This window comes from Nyctereutes procyonoides, unplaced genomic scaffold, assembly GCF_905146905.1.
Source record: "Nyctereutes procyonoides isolate TBG_1078 unplaced genomic scaffold, NYPRO_anot_genome, whole genome shotgun sequence".
Taxonomy (NCBI): Eukaryota; Metazoa; Chordata; class Mammalia; order Carnivora; family Canidae; genus Nyctereutes; species Nyctereutes procyonoides.
Window position 1 is genome coordinate 46,955,557 of NW_026575049.1, and position 17,950 is coordinate 46,973,506.

Genomic DNA, 17,950 nt, shown 5'->3' on the forward strand with positions numbered 1-17,950 from the left:
ACCCTGGGGACTCCAGGATGAGGCCCTGGGCTGAAGGCGGCGCTAAACCGCTGAGCCACACAGGCGTCCCAAAACCTATTTCTAAGGCCAATTAACATGCTTTCTAGATTTACAGGGCATACATTTCCACAGGGGAAAAGAGCTACCTGCCATGTCTCTAGGCATCTGTAATTCACCAGTGGACAAATTAGAGGAGCTAAATGCTCATCTAGGGCCTAAAACCCACAAAGGGCAAATGCAAATGCATTTTTAAAAATTTGTCCTCTATCTATTGAGAGAAATACAGCTGAAAAATCAAAGCTAATTCCACTCATTATAAAGTTAGATCAACCCATGAGGCTTTAAGTACTGGTGGAATGTTTCTACAAAAAGCACATGTGGTAGTCAAGCTGTGATACTCTGGAGCCGGGAGGGCTAAGTGCAGGAACCCTACTCAGCTACCTTACTAATATAAGCTAATTAAACCAGTTCCTTCATCTGTAAAATGGGGAAAAATTAGAACCTATTCCAAAGGATTATTCTGAGAAATAAGTTAGATTACACATATAAGCATTTAGCAGAGTACCATTTTTGTTTTTATTTTGTATCATCAAGTAGTGAGACTTAATCTCTTTTTTTTAAAGATTTTATTTATTTATTCATGAGAGAGAGAGAGAGAGAGAGAGAGGCAGAGACACAGGCAGAGGGAGAAGCAGGCTCCATGCAGGGAGCCTGATATGGGACTCAATCCCGGGACTCCAGGATTGCACCTCGGGCCAAAGGCAGGTGCTAAACTGCTGAGCCAGGGATCCCCGAGACTTAATCTCTTAACCTTAATTTTGACTTTAGGACACAACCACTTCTTATAAACTTAGGAATGTCACTAATTCCACTTTGGTTAAATAGAACAGTTTATAAAAGTTTACATAACAGTAAGATAATTAATGTTTCAAACTGTACATTCTCTACAATAGGTATTTCTTACTAATAGGATTCTTCAAAGCCCAAACATTGCTCCCCTATGTAATAACAACAGAGATAATAGTTTTCTGGTATTGAGGGGTACCTGAGTGGTTCAGTTGGTTAAACGTCTGCCTTAGGCTTAGGTCATGATCCCAGGGTCCTGGTATGGAGCCCCCTCCCTTACCATTGGCTCCCTGCTCAGCAGGGCTGCTTCTCCCTTTCTCTCTGCCCTGCCCCCCCTTCCTTCTCTCTTTCAAATAAATAAATAAAATCTTTAAAAAAAAATAGTTTTCTGGTTTTTATACATCTTCTTACCAGCAGTTTATTCTTTGCTTTCTAGCAAATTCTTAGCCATGTGTCATTTTAACTGATGACCTTTACTTTTTAAAATGAATCTGTCTTGGCTAGTATCCCTTACTACATTTCTAAGCCCTTCCAGGTCAGAGAACCACATATTACATTTCTTTATGTTCCCACAACACCCTTGTAGTACAATAGTCAATAAACAGGTGACTAAAAGATGTGTCTAATTCCATTTCGGGGGCACCTGGGTGGCTCAGTGGTTGAGTGTCTGCCTTCAGCTCAGCTCGTGATCCCAAGGTCCTGGGATCAAGTCCCACATCAGGCTCCCTGCAGGGAGCCTCCTGCTCCCACTGCCTATGTCTCTGCCACTCTCTCTGTGTGTCTCTCATGAATAAATAAAATCTTTATGCTAATACACATATCCCCTGTTGCAGCCCATTATAGAAAATTTAACACAGTAATGAAAGACACTGAGAAAATGTGTAAACCCATTTAGCCATGCACATCATAAAAATTATAACAAAATCTACAGTAGGAATTTTTAAAAAGTAGCTAACTTCTAACCATTGGCAATTATTTTTATTCAGGTGATTTCTGTGGTGATAATTACTAGGAAGGGGAAAGCAAATATGAAAAATCTACCCCAAAGCTTCTTTTTTAAGAATATTAGAGGAAATATATATGAGTTGATACTCTAGATAGAGGAAATTGCTTAAAAAAGTCAGTAGGCACTGGGTATCCAATATCCCTTGGAAAGAGGACCAACAAAATGTGTCAAGTAAAAGCTCTCCATCAGCAAAACGTCCAGCTTGAAACCTAGACAACACACATCAGCCAGGAAGTTGTGAGATAAGGTTGCTCCTACTGCCCACTCTTTAAGGGTCTCAACTTACATCCCTCAAAGTTGGTTTTATCTCTGCCTCTTATACAGGGACATTATGAAAGAACCTTTCATTAGGTGATTACCTTGCAGGAGGAAAGTCAGACATGCCTCTGAATGAACACATTTTCCTCTTGCTGAAGCCGTGGAGGACACACTGCTTCACAAGAAGTGATTTAGGGAAATGAATCATTTGCTAAAAAGCTCAGTAGCAAGTTACCTTACTGTCCTGTTGCTTGTAAAAGTCTGGTTGGTATGGGGAGCAGGGAAAATTAAATTTAAAGAAAAATTAAATGAGCAGCTCAGAACAAAGGCAGTACTGTGCCGTATCTGAACACAGGCTGGAAAGGAGAGCTGGGTTCCTGTCCCCTAACTGCCACAAACCAGCTTTGTGATCTTGAGCAAACCAGGTAACACCTGAGGGCTTCAGCCTGGCCCTGTACAGGAGGGCTGGATCCTATCATCCCTGTGATCCTTCCAGCTCTAATAGTCTGTGAATATAGCGAGGAATACTCAGTTGCAAATGGGCACCAGTCCTTCTCCTACTGCAGCAAATTGTAATCTTCAAAATGTATCTCACGGTCTGTGAGCTGGTTAGAAACCACCCTGATGTATGCAGGATTTCAGTGGTCATCCCTTTAACAAATGGCCCTAAAACTAGGATGGGATTAAAGGCACCGGGCTACAAAAGAAATTCTCCCGGCTGTCTACATTTGAGACACCCGATTTCACATTTTAATAGAATCATATTGCTTTTTCAAGAGTGAAGGGCAAATGGAGAGTAAAAGAAGCATGAAGCTGACTATCAATATTTTAGGTTAGGTATCGAACAGCCTCTTTCAACCATTGAGAGAAAAGCAGAGCACAGTTGTTATTATTCTTGGGAATAAGAAATGCAAGCCCCAGATTCTTCCCCAAAATGACTTTTGCCTCTACGTCACTTTGCTGCCTCTGTCTGTGCACGTCTGTTGTAGTCACCATCACCTAAGATACTGACTCCTAAATTCTTAGTTTTGCTGCTAGGTGCACACAAGCTGCAGTGTTGTAAGAGTGACTGTGCTCTGGGAAGGATAGTGGACCTCAGGATGGCCCAGCCACTCCAACGCAAATTATGTTCTTCTCTGTCATGTACATATTTTTAAATCTTCAAAGTTTTAAGTACAAGGGAGTATTTTTAATTTAAAAGGATTTCACGGAAAAAAATCTGAGGTTTGAAAGTAGGAATTCGCAAGCTATATGAATAACACTAATTTCTTGATGACTGATTTTGACTAAATGCTCCTAAACGGAGGCATTGCTTCTAGTTACATCAGACACCAGAATAAAGTCTTCCATAGGCGGCAGGGTTTCAAGGTTGAAACGGTACACTCTTGATTGCTCATTCAGCAGTTAATTTCTTCACAAACCAAAAATGTGATGGCACCACATGAACAGCAACATGGAAAAATGACTGAATCTCATTAGGGAAAGAAATTAATATTTTACAGAAAAAAACGAGATTCTTTTTTTTATTCAAGAAAACAGCCAATAGAAGAGTTCTCTGCTTTGCTATTGTTGCTGTTCAGTTTTGGGGGTTTTGTTTTGTTTTGTTTACAAACATCTCTTTTATTTTATATAAATTCTCAATTCCAACAAGGTTATCCTACATAAATTCAGAGGACTTGGATGCTATGTAAAAGATGTCAAGGCCAGATGGTTTTCACAGGAAGCTTTCAGGTCTTTCTCAACTACAGTAAAAGCAAAATATGTTTCCCTGAATTTTTGTTTTAAACACTATTCAACAAATCCCAAAAAACTAAATGTTTTAAATTTGTCCTTGAAAAGAAGAGTTGAACACTAAAGAGATTCTAGCACATGTTTACTTCTTAGTAAGATGGTGAACATCAGTGAAGTAATCATTAATCATAGCTGGATTCCTCAGCAAAGATGTTGGCATTGGCACTCCAGCTAGTCACCAGCAATGACTACAAGTAACTCTAGAACACTGACGCCTATTTGATTTGGAAGAGAATAAGGAACGCAATGATGCCGGCAGTGTACTGTTCCCCTCAGCTGGTCTCAGGGCCTTGCAACATCACAGGCCCAGCTGTTAACCAGATGCAAGCACATGGCTGCAGAGTGTGAGAATAAAAATATTAGCATTATTTCCATGGAACTAGTCACATGGTTATTATAGAAACAATCAGCATTTAGCGTACTACAATATTTGTTTTGTTCCTAAATGTTCTAACTCCCTAGGGGAAAAATTATCTTTATTTGAAAAAGGTTAAAAATGAAAGTATTTGTTATATATCTTTGCTGGAAAATGGTGGGAAATAGATTTGTTGAAACCATATGGAAAGGAAGAGGGAATCAATTAAAAACAGAAATCTAATAAATCTAAAATATTTCCAAATGAAATGCTTGTGGTAAGCTAATTTCTTGTAAACACTGCACTCAAGTCACTTGAACAGTCCCAGATGGTGAACTGACTTTGTGGTCTTAAAATAAAAGTCAGCCAAAAAACCAAAGCGACTACAACTTTATTTCAATGTAGTGGGAAACAAGAATCCATAATCAACCAATATATTACATTTTTTCCTTCGTGAAATTTAAGAGGTTTGTGGGATATTACTAACTAGACTATGTCATTTAAATTTATATGTGCTAAATGAAGAAAAAATTAAATGACAATACTGAAGTTAGAAGATAAAATCTACAATATTTATAATTTAGGAAAATAAAAATAGTTCTAAAAATGCCACAGTTGTGAAATGTACTACGAGGTCTAATTTCTATACCACCATGAATTTTCTTCAGTTGACATCTATATGATTGTATTAAAGAAAAATTCAAAACTCATCTTTTTTTAAATTGAGTTATATGACCGAAGTTATAGCAGGTGGAATAAACATCTACCCTACCTGCTCCTCTGTCAATAATCCATTGGAAGATTCTGGCACAGACTGCATGGGGAGAAGCTGGCACAGTGTGCCTAAAAGTAAAGCAACTTCCTTCATACTTCGCCAACAACATACCAGCACCATCTGAGCAGTTACATCACATGTTTTTCTTTCTTTACCTTAAAAAAAAAAAAAATTGATTGCAACACTAGACACTTGATTACTCACATTCCAAGTTTCTTAGAATAAGATTATTCATGATTTCCCCAAGAATAGCCTGCTCAAACAAACCAATTGTTACATTTATTCATGAGAAAACAACTAACATTTGTTGAGCATGTGCTCCAAGTAAGAATCATGCTAAGTATTTGATATACTATTTTCAAAATAAATTTTAAAATAAAACAATACCATTCCAAAATTAATTTCTAATTTTCAGAAATTAATGAAACGAACTCTTTCTGCCTCTTAGTCATCCATACATTATGACTATAATGAATATACTTCATTATACATCTTGGTGAAGGTGGCTGTTATATCAGTAAAGGGGCAGGATAAAACTTTTAAAATCAAAAGAAAATATAAATTCTCTTTCAAAATATATTTAAGCTCCACAGCCAATAAGCACCAATTATGCTTACTCTCTTTTTCTAGCTTTTAGAATATTTTAGTATTAACATAAAAAAAATCCAAGACAATTTAAAAGGCAAGTTAACAAACCAATATTTATAATACCATTTGTGTTAAGAGCCCACTAAACTAAAAGAATAAATGTACATATACATCAATACACAGAACAGACCTAAAAGCACATACTACACTCAAAAGGGAAGAAGTGGGATGGGGAGTAAATGAAGGACTTTTATTTTTTTTGTTCTTTTTTTAAAGATAAAATGTAAACACTGAATTGAAATTTTAATTAAGGCTCTAAGTTGTTTTTAATTCAAGTTTACCTCTGGGTTGCTTGCAACTATTACAACAAGCATATATTTAGATGTTATAGTGTGTAATTTAAAAAAAAAATCACAGAGAAACTTTTATGACAATATCTCCATCTAGTGGAGACTGTAGAATATGTAATAAGTCACTAAGATATTACTGCTGATGACTTCTTATAACATTATAGAAAATAATAAAATTATGAGAAAACAAGCAATAAGAACACAACTTCTGGAGGCTTGATACAACAGGGTAGTTCACATTTTACTGGGTAATAAGGCTGATCTCCCTTAAGTCAAGGCTGCTTGACTATAAGGACCCTCACTGCAGACAGCGAAGCACACCACTGGGAGAAGCTGACCCGGGCCGGAACCCAAACTGACAGAGTGCGTCACCCAAGCTGACGGAGCGTCACTGCTCTTCCACCACCTGACTGCCAAGACTGCTCTTCTACCACCTGACTGCCAAGACACTCTTTTGAGTGTTAGCACTCAAAGGCTTTCTGTTGTAGCACCTTATATACTGCACTAGGGTGCACCATTTCCTGGGAAAAGTCTTAGAACTTATTCTCCAAAATAAATCATTGATCAGCTCAAAGACTTTACTTTCTAGAAATGTTCTGCAAACATCTGCAGCCTGATTTAATATATAAAAAGCACATTTTGTACATTATGTCACTGAAATCCCCATTACAATATTACAATATTTACTTTATACATGCTACCTTTGACCTCTGCAGAAGCACCAATATTCTGCACACTGACATTCAAGTCTTCCAAATCAAAGCTATCATGTTCTTTGAGTATTTTGGCTTGAGTGAAGTAATCATTAGTATCTCGTGGCTGAATCTCATTTAGAATCGTCTGTAAGCGGCTTGCTGACTCTGAGGGAGAGAGAAAGGAGTGCATAAACCCCAGTTCCACAGCCCATGCAGATTTCCCTTTGGAGTATTAGCCCTTGGGATTTTTTTTTTTTTTTTTGAGAGAGGAAGAAGAGGAAGGAGGAGAGGAAAAGGGAGAATCTTAAGTAGGCTCCATGCTCATCGGGGCTCCATCTCACAACCCTGAAATCATGACATGACCCAAAATCAAGAGTCCCACACTTAACCTACTAAGCCACCCAGGTGCTCCAAATTTTATAATTTTTTTTTGATCTTACGTTCCTTTATTATATATTTTATATACGTAAATGTTTTATGTACAATAATTGGTTCTATCAAATAATCATACCAAGGCCTTCTACTAGTAATCTTCCTCAAGATAGATTCAGGTGAGATTAGGTATTTGCGCACTTTGTGGATTAACCACACTTGAGACTTCGTGATTGATTTCAGTTTTGAGGCCATGCACACAATTCAAAATATACACAAACTGGATTAAGGCGATAAAGTGGGCTGAAAGAAAGCACAGGACTTGGAACGAATAAACTGTATTTTGCTTGCATTGGAGCCACCATGTGACCAGCAAATGCTTTGTGCATCTCAGAACTGTTTCACTGTAGTGTGAGGCTTCTGAATGCCTACAGTGACCGTGTGGTGGGTGTCAGACACTGCTGGACACTTCATTGAGGGCTCATTTCTTCTCTGCCTCTTCTTTCTTAGGTTCTTGTTTCAGTTTGTAATCAGCCAGGGCAGCCTTGATTGCATCTTCAGCCAGCATGGAGCAGTGCAGTTTCACGAGGGGAAGGCAGAGATCCTTGGCGATGTCCGTGTTCTTGATGGTCAAGGCTTCCTCCACCGTCTTGCCTTTTACCCAGTCAGTGGCTAAAGAGCTGGAGGCAATTGCAGACCCACAGCCAAATGTTTTAAACCTGGCATCCACAATCTTCCCCTTTTCATCCACTTGAATCTGTAATTTCATTACGTCACCACATGCTGGAGCCCCCACCAATCCAGTTCCAACATTTTTTGATGTCTTGTCAAGGGACCCACGTTTCTAGGATTTTCATAATGATCAACAACCTTCTTGTGATAGAGCCGGGCCGGAGCCAACAGTTCCTGGGCAGGCAGGCGCGGGCTCCGGAGCAGCAAGGCCAATGCTGCCTGCCTCAGACGGCCAGTTCCAGCCACCTCCATCTTCCGGGCTTGCGCCTGCCCAAATTTTAAATTTTTAATACTTGATAATCAGGTCTATTAGAAGGGACTCATGGGGTAGATAATGAGAAAATTATTTACATATGGTCTTCATGACACTTGAGTGTGCTTTTAAAATGCAGGAAAAATTTTACATTGGCTAAAGACAGGACAAAACAACCACCAGAAACTCTTCATAGGACAAAGACCACCATCTCATTTACATTGCTTTTCTTAGTGTTGTCCAAGAATCTCAAATATGGTGCTCAAGCATGTGAAAAAAGAACACTAAACTTCAGGCAATTTTGTATGAAGAGGTAAGAAACCACCACAACAAAAACAATCTTTAATACAATATTGGACTGTCAACTATACTTCAATTAAAAATTAAAAAAAAATCTTTTATAGCCCAGGAATGTTATACAGACTTCAAATCTGACTTTGAAATGCATTAGGTAATATACTGCTTTCTAAGTATGATTTATAAGTCCTAGTATTATATTGAACTTCATTTTTATTCCTTAAGCACTCAATGGATTAGGAAATGTTAAGCTCTGCAAATGCAGCATTTTGTTTACTGCTGACTCTCCAGAGCCTACAACAGAAACTGGCTCACGGCAGAGGTTCAGTAACATGGGCTAAGGGAATGAACAGCTAACAAGGTAATAAAGAGCTAGCCAGGCTCAGACGGCTTAAGAAAAAAAAAAAACAAAAACAAAAACAAAAAACAAAAAAAAAACGGCTAGTCACCTGAAATCAATTAACAAATCAAAGAACAGGTATTTTATATACCTATTAAATACACTTACATTTTAGGATCTTATAGGGGATACAAAGACCCAAAGTGCTGTCATGATGATTCAACCAACATCTTATGTTCACTTGTGGCTTCCAAGAAATATTGCCAAAACAAATTTTGACAGCCATGAAAAAGTAACACTGGCTCCAAATAGAAACCATGGAAAGACTAAGAAAAAAAGGATGATCAGAGTAAAATTTTACCCATTCATTTTTATGGCTTTCAGGAAAGATTTCAAGGAATTCAGAATGCATGGTGGATAATGTGGGACAGAAACAGAAATGGAGACAACCAGAAGAGAAAAGAAAAGCAAAATCAAGGAAAAGTCTGTGGGCCACAGACTGTTTTTGAGACCAACAGATATTTTAAAACTTTAACCATAAACAGAATTTTAGCATACTCTGTAGGTGACAAATACTCAAGATTTCTCATCCAGAATATACTGGTACTTGCCTGATCCAAATCTTAGCTTTCAGATTGGATGTTCCTTTTTCCCAAGTACTGTTTAAGTAGGAAAACTAAATCACCAAATTTCGGTGGACTACCAGCTAAAATAAACAAGTAACTGTGTCTTAGTATCATGAACCATCACCAATCTGCCAATTCATTTTTGGTAAAGAACAAAACATTCTGTGCAAACATACAACTCCAGGTTACTTAGTTGGGTATTTATGATATGCTCAGAGTGTTTTCAATACAAGCCTCTCATTTGTACTCCAAAATGCATTCACAAACTTTGTTTCAACCCCAAATGTGTACTTTTCACAACCAATCCCTTCTGGCTGTTACAGTGCAGGTATATATATGCCACCTATGACATCCCACGCACTGAGTGGGATCACTTTCAGTAATTCCTCATTCATTGATTTATTCATTATAACAAATATTTATTGTGTACCTATTTCTACCAGGCACTTGCTAAGGACAAGGGAGGAAAATATTGATAAAATCTCTCTTAAATGCAACAACTCCATGAAAAATACTTCGGGAAGAAAAAGAGACAAGACTGGCAAAGAGCCCAATTACTACAGGACCTGGTCTGAGGTCACTCAAGCATTTTTAAAAAGGGGCATGAGGTGGCATAGAACACAAGGGTTAAGTAAAGATTATGTGTAACATGAATTACATAAGTAGAAAAGATTTCTGCAGATACAGTATAAAAAGAAAATGGAAGGAGCTAAAAGTAGATGGGGGGAAACCAGTTGGGAGGCCCCTGGAGTCATCCAGACAAGAGTGATAAAAGCCTGGAGTAAGGTAAGATGATGCAGATAAAAAGAAAACATATTTGAAAGATATTTAAGGGGTACCACTGAAAGAACATGAGGACAGGCAAGATATAAGAAACAAAAGAGAGATGTCAAACAGTTCTAGGATCCTGACTTAAACAAACAGGAGGCCCATTTGCAAAGACACAGGGGTTGGGAGGGAAAAGGCAGATGAAAGTTCATGAGTTCAATTTAGGGCATTCTGAGTATCTCCTTCTATTTTTTTTTTTTTAATTAAATGGTCTTTGTATGTCAAATGCTCTTTGCCAATTCCTGATTCCTAACAAGCTGCCATCTCTGACTAAACCTCAACTCCCTAATTTATAGTGCCCACAACTCCCAGTCCCAGCAGCTACCTGGTAGGTGGTGCTCTGAAATGACAATATTAGAAAATCCAATTTACCCTAGAAAAGGAAGTACCTTGCTGACCACCTGGTTTATTTATTTGTTTTGGTTCTTTTTTTAAGAGTTAAAGACATTACTAAAGTGGTAGAATTATCACTAGTCAGAATAAATAATTTCTTGATCCATCTAGTTAGCTTCTGTATCTTCCCAAAGGAAAGATTTGCAGGAGAAGGAGGGTAATAAACAAAAAATACAGAAATTCTAGCTTGTTTCATTTGCTGACCTGAATCAGTGTCCATTGGGATGAGGCCCTCTGGAGAGGAACTCTGAATGACTGGAGACACCACAGCAGAAAGCCTATATGACATCAAAAGGAGCTTCTCAATCACAGGTCTCCATTCACTCACCAACTGCAGGTTGCTGCAATAAGAACAGTAAGGAAATTTACATTAAAAGCAAAATTCAAAATCCTTAAATGGAAATGAATACATCAAAGAAGGTAAATCTGTTTCAAATTTGTACAATCTATGCAGTATTTAAAATTAAAAAAATATGTGTATATAGGTACATTTTAAAATCTAATTTTTAATTACCGTTAAGGCAATCCATTCCTTTCCTAGGACACATTCCAATAAGAGTTTAAAGCTCAAATGTGTGCTCAGGAGAGAGCTATGGCTATACTTACTTTAGAGATAACCTCTGCAAAGCTCCTGTTACACAGTGGACTCGCCCATACAGTGGAAATGATGCTGCTGCCTGAAGCAGAGAATTTTCAGCCTGAGATACTTCTTCCTCAAGATTTTCCAACAAGCATTTGATAACTAAAAAAAGCAAACAAAAATCCAAAGTAATGCCAGCTTAAAAACACAGTTGTAAATTTGGGAATAGCTACTCGTCCTCACAAAACATCCAATATCAATCAAACTTTGTCAGAGTTTTGGGGGTTTTTTAAAGATTTTATTTATTTATTTGACACACAGAGAGAGAACAAGCACAGGAAGGGGAGGAGAGGGAGATGAATAAGCAGGCTCCCTACTGAGCAGGGAGCCCGATGCAGGACTCAATCCCAGGATCCCAGGATCATGACCTGAGCTGAAGGCAGATACCCAACTGACTGAGCCACCCAGGCACCCATGTTGGAGGTTATATATTAAAAAGAGATCTTTCAAAGTTATCTAGCCTGTTAGGCATTTCCAGTTAAGACAGATTGTGTCTGTCTCTAACTTCCTGGATCCATTTTCATCATTTACTCTGAATCAGTCCTCCTAGATATACTCTGAGTATCAGATCCAGGCCCATGTGTCATGTGCTATTTGAACAGTTGTTGTTTTGTTTTGTTTTTAAATGGCTTCCTTGAGATAGAATTCACATACTATGTAATTTATACATTTAAAGTGTACAAGTCAATGGTTTTTAATATATTCACAGACACTATGCAATCATCACTACCATGAATTTTATTTTATTTTTTTTTAATTTTTATTTATTTATGATAGGCACACAGTGAGAGAGAGAGAGAGGCAGAGACACAGGCAGAGGGAGAAGCAGGCTCCATGCACCGGGAGCCCGACGTGGGATTCGATCCCAGGTCTCCAGGATAGTGCCCTGGGCCAAAGGCAGGCGCTAAACCACTGCGCCACCCAGGGATCCCACTACCATGAATTTTAGAACATTAATCCTCCCCACCTCAATAAACCCTCACTCTTTGTCAGTCACTCCCCTCCCTGCACCTCTCACCTTCTCCAGCCCTAAGCAAATATTTATCTATTTTTTGTCTCTATAGATTTGCCTATTCTAGATATACATAAACAGAATCATAAAATACTTGGCTTCTTTCACTTAGTGTTTTCAAAGTTCATCCATATTATGGCATGTACAACTACTTCATTCCTTTTTATGGCTGAATATATTCATCATATGAATATACTACATTTTATTTATCCATTTATCAGTTGATGGACAAGGGAATGGTTTCCATTTTTTGGCTATTATGAATAATGCTGCTGTGAACATTCACATACAAGTTTTCGTTTGGGCATAGTTTTCATTTCTCTTAGTATGTGCCCAGTATAGACTAAATGTTTGTGTCCTTCTCAAAACTCCTATTTGAAGCCCCAAGCCCATATTTGAAAGTGGAGTTTTTAGAAAGAAATTACATTTAGATGAGGTCATGAGAGAGTAGGACTCCCATGTCAGGAATATAGTCCTTATAAGAAGAGAGATCAGAGTTTGCTTTCACTCCTTCATGTGAGCACACAGCAAGAAGGCGTTGTTTGAAGCCAGGGAGAGGGTTCTCACCAGGAACAGAAATTGCTTACACCTTAATCTTGAACTTCCCCGCCTCTAGAACCCTGACAGATAAATGTTTATTGTTTAAGCTGCCCAGGCTATGGTGTCTTGTTACAGCAGCCTGAGCATAGAACTATGGGGTCTTATGGTAACACCATGTTTAACTTTTCAAGGAACTGCCCGACTGTTTTCCAATGCACCATTTTACATTCCTTCCAGCAGTGTGCGAGGGCTGTACTCTTCCCACATCCCAACATCTGTTGTCTATTTTCTTGTTTATAGCCACCCTACTGGGTGTGAAGGGCTTCCTCACTGTAATTTTTTTTTTAAGATTTTATTTATTTATTTGTGAGAGAGAGGCAGAGGGAGAAGCAGGCTCCATGCTGGGAGCCCGATGCGGGACTTGATCCCAGGACTCCAGGATCACGCCCTGAACCCAAGGCAGATGCTTAACCACTGAACCAACCAGGCATTCCTCCTCACTGTAATTTTGACTTGCATTTCCCTACTGGTTAATGATGCTGAGCATCTTTTCCTGTGATTATTTTTCACATTTACCTTTTATGGAGAAATACCTATTCAGATTCCTTGTCCATTTTAAAATTTGGTTATACATTTTTTACTAGTGAGTTGTAAAAATTCTTTATATATTCTAGATACAGGTCCCTTATCAGATAAAGGAACCACAAATATATTTCTCATTCTTTCCAAAAGGTTTCCCTATTTCCCAACCTTTCAAAAGGTTGTCTTTTCGCTTTCTTAATGGCACCCTTGACAAACACAAGTTTCAAATTTTCATTAGGTCCTATTTGTCTATTTTTTCTTTGCTTGTGCTTTCGGTGTCAGATCTAAGAAAAAACTACCTAATCTAAGATCACAAAGATTTATACTCATGTTTTCTTCTAAGAGTTTTATTGTTTTTAGTTTTTGCATTTAGGTCTTTGATCCATCTTAAACTAATTTTTGTATATGGCATTAAGTAGGTGAGTTAACTTCATTCTTTTGCATGTAACTATCCAATTATCCCAGCATAGTCAATGTCTCCTCTCACCACTCAAGAGTTATAAATTTTAGAACTGTGTATAACCAGTAAATTACTAACATTTAATATATATACAAAGTAGGAAAAAGACAAACAACCCTACAGAAGACCAAACAAAGAACATGAACAAGCATTTCACAGAAGGGGAGAAATGAATGGCTTATAAGCACTTATAAGTAAAAAAGATGCTCAATTACATTAGCAATTGGAAAAATGCAAGATGAAACCACAAGATACCTTTATATTCCGCAAATATTTAAAATCTGACAATAGCAAGTCATGATGATGATGTAACACACCACAACTCTCAAAATTTATTGGTGGGAATGTAATTTAAAAATTTAGCATTGTCTAGTTAGGTTGAAGATGCACATACTTTATGACTAGGCTATTCTACTTTTTTTGTTTACCATAAACTCTTAGACATATCTATTAGAAGAAATATATACGAGAATATTCACATCAGCATTATTTATTTAGAAAAAAGAAGTCAATCAACAGGAGAATATATTGAAAAAATATAGTAAATTTGTAAAATACCTATGGTATTATTTATATAAAATTCAAAAATCAAGTAAAAGTAAATAACATATTGTTTAACGATATATACATGGGTGATAAAAATCTTGGTAAAAACAAAATGAAAGACTGACATAAAACACAGGACAGTAATTATATGGCAGGGAGAGGGAGCTAGGATAGAAGATAAGCTTTAAAAGTATGGGTGCTAAAAAAAAAATATGGGTGCTGTTGTACTTCTTAATATTATCATCTGGCTTGGGAATAAAACTTGTGACATATTTATACTCTTACTATTTAAATCTTATAAATATTTAAATATTTTTGAATGCTTGAAATATTTCATGGAGTTTTTAAATGACTTGAATTTGAAAGCCTGTACATGAACAGTTTACCCTAAGTGCAAACCTCTTCCTGTCAAGTATCAGGATCTCCTTTTAAATCTAACCCTGAAGCAACTAGAGTGGACAAGTGCCATCTTCCATGGCACTGTCACCTCTCTAACCCCATTTCCACCAAAACTACCCATGGCCTCCTAATTTTCTCCCATTATTAGTTGTCTTTCTTGGGGCATTTTTTACCATCTTGGAGAGAACAGTGTTTAACACTCTCCCTGCATCTGACCTCACTCTCTCTTTTTTCTTAAATAAAAGTCCATATCAAAATTCATGCAAAAATCCAACTACAAAATGAAGATTTACTAGCACAAATTTTTTTTTTAAGATTTTATTTTTTTATTCATGAGAGACACAGAGAGAGAGGCAGAGACAGAAGCAAGCTCCCCACAAGGAGCCCGAAGCAGGACTCAATCCCGGGACTCTGGGATCATGCCATGAGCCAAAGGCAGATACTCAACCACTGAGCCACCCGGGCATCCGTACTAGCACAAAATTAAGCACATGAATGCCCAATAAATATTTGTTGGAAATCACTAAACCTAAGCCAACCAACTAGGTTTTAGAACTGGCTGTGTGAGAAGAATAAAAGGTAGGGGTGTTAACAGTCAGTTAAAACATAAACCTGATAGACAAAGGAACTCTGCTCTTTATAGAAATAGCAAAGATTATCTGGTTATAGTCATAGTAAAATTTTTGCCAAAAAACCACTACATTTTTGGTAGAGAAAGAGGTCCTATTTAAATAAGAGCTTTATTAATGTACATTTGTATAATCTACTTATTTAACATGAACCCTCTGTTTAGGAACAGTGTTATAGCTGAGTACCCTATTTACCTGCAAAAGAGAAATTCACAGTATTCTTATATGCTAGTAAACCCTTCGATAAAAAATAAATAAATAAAATAAACATTTAACCACTAGCTGTGCTAACTAAATGAGTAGTGAGTAAGATACTGGTTTTGATAAGCAACAGCAAAAGGTCATTTATTCAATACAAACCCATTAATGTGTTCCTTTCCACCACAATAGCAGACTTATCGCCATCTCCGCACGCAGTCTGCTGAGTTTTTAAGGAGTCAGACAGAGATGAGGGCAGGACATCCTGCCAGATTAAGAAGTTCAACAGGTAGGAAGCTGTCACACAGTCGTATGGTTTAGTGCTTGAGCTGAGCTCCAATGCTGCTTGGAATAAGCCTTGTAGTTTCTCTGAATCCTAGAAAAAGCACAGACTCAGTAACTGTCACTGAAATAGTTCAATTTGAAGTAATAGTACATATTTAAAAAGAGAGCCTGCCACATAAGTATAACTCAATATAAATATTAATTCAATTCCCTTATTCCCAGAATATAGGTTAGACTTTTTTTAAATAATAATTACTGATTATTATTACTCAGCTCCAGTAATGAGGATCTTGAAAATAACTTCAGTTGGGAAATTCCACATTGATAAAGCTTTTTTTTTTTTTTTTAAGATTTTATTTATTTATTCATAGAGACGCAGAGAGAGAGAGAGAGGCAGAGACACAGGCAGAGGGAGAAGCAGGCACCATGCAGAGAGCCCAACATGGGACTTGATCCAAGAATCTCCAGGATCACGCCCTGGGCTGCAGGTGGTACTAAACCGCTGCGCCACGAGGGCTGCCCAAGCTTTTTTTTTTTTTTTAAGTACCTCTTTCTCCAGCAAAAGTATGCTTTTTCCTGTAGAAATTCTGCTATAACTATGGCCAGATCATCTTTGTTACTTCCATATAGACCAGAGGTTTTTTTGTACATTGAAGCTTATTTTACCTGGGCAGCATAGTCCTATACTTTCCCCATCCCCTTTCCATTCAGCTAATTCAATGGAAAAAAAAAAATACAAATTCACACAAAAGTACAAATCCACCAGGCTATTCCTGGTGAAAATCCATGTATATGTGTGGAAAATAAAGTGACCACATCAGTCTCAGAAATTCTGCATCAGAGCTCCCACACCTGTATCTCATGGAAACATCTACCCACATGCATGTCCTAAAGACAGAACAAAGCAAGTTCACTGTAACACACATAGAACGGCACTAGGCTGAGGTCAGGAGACATGGGTCCTCATCCCAATTCCACAGTTGTCAAACTGCATGTTCAGTACGCTGGGTCTCAGGGTTTCACTGCTCAATAATATTAATTCTATTAGGATTGCTCCAAAATTGTATAATACAAGGGAAAAGATCACTCTAAGCTTAATTTTTAATTTGGTTATAGGTACATCAATGTTTACTTTAATTGGGAATCTACTCATTTCTAATAGTTATCAAACATACTGATTCAAATACCAGTTTCTTTTAGTTTAAATTCTTTGCCATTTGATATGTTTAATTTTCTGTGACCTAAAAAACTTAAAAGATAGTGGTCAAAATTTTAAATCTAAATAAATATTAGAACGAACCAACTAAAAGCCATTTTTTGGTAACTAATAGTTAAATCCCTGAACTGCTTAACTAACAATTACTAAGAAACACAATAAATAGCGTTTGAAGTCTAAAATATATTTGTTCTATCATCTGAGGTCAGTAAAAATATAATATAAAGACCTTGGATATGTAGTTCCACGAGAAAAAAGGCCAACAGACTATGTGAGAAATAAAGTTATGTACTACAAAGATATGCCATCAAAAATGTATATACACAGGTCCTTTGAGAGAGTAGTTAAGATTCAAAAATGTTTTAAAGTTATCTCAAAGGACTAAGTCTTTCATATAGGTGCTATAATATGCCCCTCTACATTTGAGATATTCCCAAAATGTTTGCCAGGAATGTGTCATAGTTATATATATATATATATATATATATATATATATATATATATATATACACACACACACACACACATACATACACTGTATAGTTATTATATATATAAATTATTCTATTACATATTATATATATTTATATATAATATATATTATTATATATTATATATAAATACAATACAAAGGGCAAGGAGGATGGGAAAGTGGAAGAGGAGAAAGGAAGAGAAAGGATCTCCTTTAAAAACTCTATATGGTACAAAAGTTAGAAGCCTAAGTACCAAAAGAAGCTTCTGCTTACCATGGCACCTGAAACACCCACAAGGATAAATGGACTCTAGAGAACAACTCCTAATAGGGACCCAAGTTAGAAAAAATGCTCTAGGATCTTGGCAGTGCCATTTGGAAGCCATGGAACCAGACACCTTGTGCTCTCTGACATGTACTCCTACAGAATCCCACTGTACCTACAAACTGTCCTGCCCGAAATAGA

At 37.2% G+C, this 17,950-nt stretch overlaps 1 protein-coding gene, 1 long non-coding RNA gene and 1 pseudogene across 10 annotated transcripts in view; 1 reads left to right on the top strand and 2 right to left on the bottom strand.

The window, feature by feature from the left end:
* THADA (THADA armadillo repeat containing) overlaps nt 1-17,950 on the bottom strand; it is a 327,892-nt gene that overhangs the window by 272,280 nt on the left and 37,662 nt on the right. For 4 of the 5 annotated variants that reach the window (XM_055328918.1, XM_055328919.1, XM_055328917.1 and 1 more), the window contains exons 18-22: nt 15,674-15,887; nt 11,112-11,247; nt 10,710-10,846; nt 6,668-6,829; nt 5,029-5,186 (exon numbers count right to left, since the gene is read on the bottom strand). In XM_055328918.1, the coding sequence (XP_055184893.1) occupies nt 5,029-5,186; nt 6,668-6,829; nt 10,710-10,846; nt 11,112-11,247; nt 15,674-15,887 (807 nt within the window). The remainder of the gene's footprint in view (nt 1-5,028; nt 5,187-6,667; nt 6,830-10,709; nt 10,847-11,111; nt 11,248-15,673; nt 15,888-17,950) is intronic. The other variant, XM_055328920.1, reaches the window with a different exon arrangement.
* Nucleotides 1-17,950, top strand: part of LOC129511836 (uncharacterized) — a 132,213-nt gene that overhangs the window by 54,197 nt on the left and 60,066 nt on the right. Inside the window, exon 4 of one of the 5 annotated variants that reach the window (XR_008664921.1) lies at nt 6,242-6,515. The exons of the other annotated variants lie outside the window; for them this stretch is intronic. This is a non-coding gene — a long non-coding RNA (uncharacterized LOC129511836). Of the gene's footprint in view, nt 1-6,241; nt 6,516-17,950 lie in introns of those variants that run through there. 5 annotated transcript variants of the gene reach the window in all.
* LOC129511835 (iron-sulfur cluster assembly enzyme ISCU-like) lies at nt 7,060-10,527 on the bottom strand (annotated as a pseudogene).